A 5167-nucleotide genomic window follows, 5' to 3' on the forward strand; every position below is an offset into this window, starting at 1 on the left:
GTTCTAGTAGGTTCTGGCAAACTGAGGTCGGTTTGCCTAAGTGTCAGTTTTAGAAGGCAACAATAATAGGGTTTTGATGCTCTGGCAGGACTCTGAATCTGCTTCGTGTAGTGACACTCTAATCATGGAAAACATGTTGTATAGAGTCGTATATTCTTTCTTCTTCAACTTTAATTGAGACTTGGGAATTCATATTTTGTGCACTTCGTTTCAGAATTGTATTTCTTCACGTAATGTCTTATTTTACAAACTTTTATATTTAAAGGCTAAATAATAGATAATTTTTAAAGAATATCTAATTACACTGATTTTAAAAATTCCATGTCTGGACATATGACTTTAATAAATAATATTTAATAAATTTTAAATTTTTCATTTTTATTTTTAAACGTAAGTTAAATAATTGAAGCCAGAGGCCACAGCTACCGATGTCGCTAAGGTCAATGTTGGACTTGCAAAACCTGAGGACACACACCCAAAGAAATAGCTACCTATATATTTTTCTTTTCTTTTTTTTTTTAGAATGAGAGTGAGATACAAGTTAAATTAAAAAGTTTGACAACTACTTTTATATATACAGACAAAATATTATATAACGTATTAAACATTCATAATCATTGCATATCGTGAAACACAAACTCAGCAATATATTGCATCTCAAAAATTCTAAAATATAAAGTTTAAATTTTTGTTTTTCTTTTTTTATATAAAAGATATAATATGACCCTTGAATCCCAAAACCATCAATAAGATAGTGTTTATTTTTAGAAATTAAAATTAAAACTGAAAATTTAAAACTCAGTATTGTATTTAATGGCTAGAGAATGGAACTAAAATTTCAATTCTAGGATATAAAATTTCAATCCCTACAATATCTCTAGAAAATAAAGATACAAGGTAGCGTTTGAAAGAAAGACAGAGACTGAAAAACTAAGACTGAGAGACTAAGACTGAGAGACAAAGACTGAGTGGTGTAAAGTGCGAGACAGAAACTGAAACTTTAATTTAATTTGCACAAGAGGAATGCTAGGGGCCAGCAATTTTGGTGTTTTGTAACTATCAATTGGCCATCAATAGTGTTTTTAATGGTGTGAGATTACATCTAATGGTGGAAAATCACTCACTTTTGTTTTGATGGTTAAGTGCTGGCCAAAAAACACAAAAGTTGCTGGCCCCCTAGACTTTTCCTAAGGATAAAGTTGGAATTAATTAATTGAAATGGAGGTATTTTAGGTATAAAATATTATTCAAGTTTCAGTGGCTATTCCAAAAAATTTCAGTCCCTTGTGTCTCTACTTTTTGGAGGTATTGAAATACTGAAATTTTAGTACCAGTCTCTAGACTAACAAACATAATACTATAAGGAAAAGTATATAGAACCAATTCCAAATCAGCCAAAAATGGAACAAACATTATTGTATACTGAATTCCAGTTTCTCGGTCTCCGTCCCAGTACCTCAACAAATGCTACCCAAGAGACTAGAATTTATGAAAACGGTGACTGAAACTTTAATATTTTTTTAATAATTAAGGATATTTTAATAAATATTTTCATTTTATATCCATATTTATCTTGAACCAAATAAGATACTAAGACATAATTCAATTTATATCAAATATAATATAAAGACTTAATTTAGTCTCTTAGTCTTTGTCTCCCCGTCTCTCTTTCAAGCGTAGCTAAGCTCCTGCTTGGCTAGACTAAGAATAGCATAAGATTCAAATCCAAATTCTGTTCTAATCAAGCCTTGTGGATTTTATTAAGTAATAATGATAGTGATGATATTTACAAAAGAAATGTTGCATGAGATTCTGACCGCAAAAATTTAAGAAAGAACTAAACGTTCTCCAAAAGGTCATAAATTTCAAAATTACCATTAGTATCTGGTGGTGGCAAAGGAGAGTAAGCGACACTAACTTGCTCTTGAAGAGTTTTATACATGTCACAGACAGTATCAAGTAGAAATTTATCAGTTCCATGTGATGACATGAATGACACGGAGACACAACAATCATTATGATGTCCTAATGGAATTGCAACCTGTAAATAATGCAAAACCAAATATAAAATTAACCCAAGTCTCAGAAGAATGCATATGAACTGAGGAAAAATATGTGAGAGAAATTTACCTGACAACAACCAGAGATGCTAGCAATGCTGGATAATGCAAAAGCTCTTTCATGGAACTCGGAAGAAATCTCTTTCTCTGTATTAAGCTTTAATGGGTTGTCTGCAACAGTGGGAATAACTAGTATTCCATCATCCTATATGACAAAAATAAAACACTGAGGAGGTAAGGGAATAGCATAGAGGTATTCATCATCTTCAAAATATAATCAAATTCCATGTCGATCTTTTAACAGTTTAGGAACCTACTATAGATATTACACTACCTTTAGAAGACACTGAAAAGCAGCTCGCATCTCTGTCCTTACTCTGTACAAGGCTTTTATATTATCATTTGTAGTTTTGATGGCCGCAGTAACACGATCAGATGCATAACACCCTAACCTGGGTTTTGCATGTTTAATCCATTCTTCATGATTGGTTTTGAATTCATATCTGGAAATAAGGTGCAAGTCCAGGATTATAAAATAATATATTAGGCCATCAACAAAAATATATAATGCAATATGCTTTTTAACAAAAAGGATAAAATCATAAAGTGTAACATAATCTAATCTAAGTCAAATGATAAAAATGAAGGACATACCCTTGTAATGATAACATTACTGTAGAGAGAGCTTTCAAAATTGATGTTCCATCTTGTTGATGAGCTAATTGCTCACAGAAACCCTTTAGATTGGGAACTTTAGAAGCAATATACTGGCAAATATTCATATGTCTTGGAGACGGATCTGCAAAACAGAAGGGAAAAATTTCTTTGTGATCCAATGCTTCATCATGCACCATATGCTTGAACTTTCTCTTCTTTGAACAACAAAAATTTTCTTTCCTTTTTTAAACCACGAATCAACCGAAAGAGATTTTATTAAATATGAACACACACAGATCAGTCCTCAAATGTCCAGATACTTACAACCAGTCAAAGTCTCAATAGCTTTGCCGATAACAGATACTGTCTTCAGATTATGAACTTTAGATAACTGAAAAAGATCATCAGCAAACGAAATCTGCCTTATCCTTTTGGTCTCTACTGAATTGGATTGAAGTAAAACACGTCCAACAAGAGATAGGACAGATGGATCTCGAGCAAACCATCCTGAAATGTAATTAGACAATAAAGAAATAAACAATCAGAAAAACTGCAATTGTTGATCAGGATCTTGAACATATGTATGTAAGATATCAAACAATTAACCATAGTTTTGTAATATCATACTCAGTTGTGTATTGACATGCACATAGTTCTGACTCCAAGAAATAAAACCTTATAATCTATGATAAAATCAGATACATTCAAAAGTATAACAACCAAAGACTTAATCATGCAACATACCAATAGTATCTAGACTTTGTGCATTTGGAAGAACTCCAATGGTTGTTACAGCTCCATGAGATGGTCGAAACCCAAGAATGCCACAAAATGCTGCTGGAATTCTGACACATCCTGTAGTATCAGTACCTACAGAAACAAATACAGCAGCTGTGTGTAAAGTTTACTAATTATGCTCATTCAGAATGTCAATTTTAGAAACCCTAAAATGTTATCCGTTACAAGTTACAACCCTATTGTCTTGTAGAAAATGGATACTTAAACAATAAGTCAAATGAAATACAGTTAAACACAAGAATAATGAATCGTATTTAACACAGGAAATAAATCTCATTACATATTTCATTTGAATATACATTATAATGTTTGAACTAATCTCTAAATAATTAACTTATTGCATCATTTTCATTCTCACATACTTGCATAATCCTAGAGTATATTTAATGCTTGCCCCCAAAAATTTATTTCTATCCAAACTTCAACTATATGTTAGATTTGTTAAATGTATGATTATTTCCCGCGTTAAAAATGTGCAACACAAACCTATTATGGTGGAAACTCAGATGCAGTTCTAAGAGTCATTGAATGATTTGACAGGTTTGACTAAATTATCATCTAACTTTAGCTATCAACATGAAGTTAATAGCACCGGAGTTTCTACTTTATGCAAAATAGCAACGACAAAAACACACTCACCAATAGCAAAGTCAACTAGGCCGGCAGCAACGGCCACGGCAGAGCCACTGGAAGAACCTCCGGGAATGCAAGACGGCGTGCGAGGATTGATGGGGGTTCCATAATGGTGGTTCTGACCGGAAATCCTGCAAAAGAAAGTGATAATTGAATAAGTTGTCCTGAAAAGTGAATGAGAAATCGAGAGGAGAAGCGCAAACCCGAAAGAGAATTCGTCCATAAGAGTGTTGCCAACACAAGTGGCACCGTTGCTGAGCAGAGCGGTGACAACAAGGGCGGTAATCTCAGCTTGAGGGTGCGTCTTCTTCCAATCAGGGTTCCCAAACCCCGTCACGTTCCCCTTCACATGAAATCTGAAGAATCATTCAATTCAACGAAGCAGATAGGAAACGCGAATGGAAGCAAGGAATATACAAAAGAAAATTACGAACATGTCCTTCACTGCAAAGGTTAGGCCACATAGCATTTGGTTGCGCGCGCCAGGGAAAGGAAGAAGCTCAAAACGCTGCATAAAGGCACCGTACAACTCCTTATCGGGGGAGATGGGAATCCTCCGCCTCCGCCGTCTACGGCGAGTCTCGGTGACAAGAAGGACGGCGGTGGTGAGGCCAAGGCCGAGGAGAAGCCAGAGTTTGGGGTTGGAAGCATTGCGCTTTAGAAGATTGAGGGCTTTGGACATGATGCAGAAAACAGAGAGAATAGAAGGTGGTGGTTGGCGGTTGAGGAAGCGCGGAAGGTGGTAGAAGACATGACATCAGCATAGCGCAGTCAACGGTTCAGATTTTGAGTCACAACTCACAACTTTTCATTTCTTACAGTTAAAAAAAATCTGAAGTTCAGGTCATAAAGATAGTAAAAGAACATAGAACTGTAGAAGTATAGAAGTATAGATTTTGGATAATTGAAGATTTTTTTTTATGTAAAAAAGTTAAAATATGTTATATTAAGCAATAATCATACTATATGTATATTAAATAAAAATTAAAGTATAAAATAATATTATAGATAAATTACAC

At 34.1% G+C, this 5167-nt stretch overlaps 1 protein-coding gene across 2 annotated transcripts; it reads right to left on the bottom strand.

Annotated features, from left to right (window-relative positions):
• Window positions 1731-5033, bottom strand: LOC107624197 (outer envelope protein 64, mitochondrial). 2 transcript variants are annotated; one of them, XM_021113085.1, is made up of 9 exons: window positions 4583-5033; window positions 4352-4504; window positions 4155-4279; window positions 3462-3608; window positions 3042-3224; window positions 2715-2859; window positions 2395-2563; window positions 2131-2265; window positions 1731-2041 (listed from the first exon to the last, which is right to left on the bottom strand). In XM_021113085.1, the coding sequence occupies exons 1-9, from the start codon at window positions 4828-4830 to the stop codon at window positions 1838-1840; spliced, it is 1509 nt and encodes a 502-aa protein (XP_020968744.1). In that variant the 5' UTR covers window positions 4831-5033; the 3' UTR covers window positions 1731-1837. The 2 variants fall into 2 exon arrangements, with proteins under 2 accessions (XP_020968744.1, XP_016182165.1); XM_016326679.2 differs by having other exon boundaries at window positions 3462-3587; window positions 4583-5030.

The sequence above is a fragment of the Arachis ipaensis genome, chromosome B10 (assembly GCF_000816755.2).
Source record: "Arachis ipaensis cultivar K30076 chromosome B10, Araip1.1, whole genome shotgun sequence".
Taxonomy (NCBI): domain Eukaryota; kingdom Viridiplantae; phylum Streptophyta; class Magnoliopsida; order Fabales; family Fabaceae; genus Arachis; species Arachis ipaensis.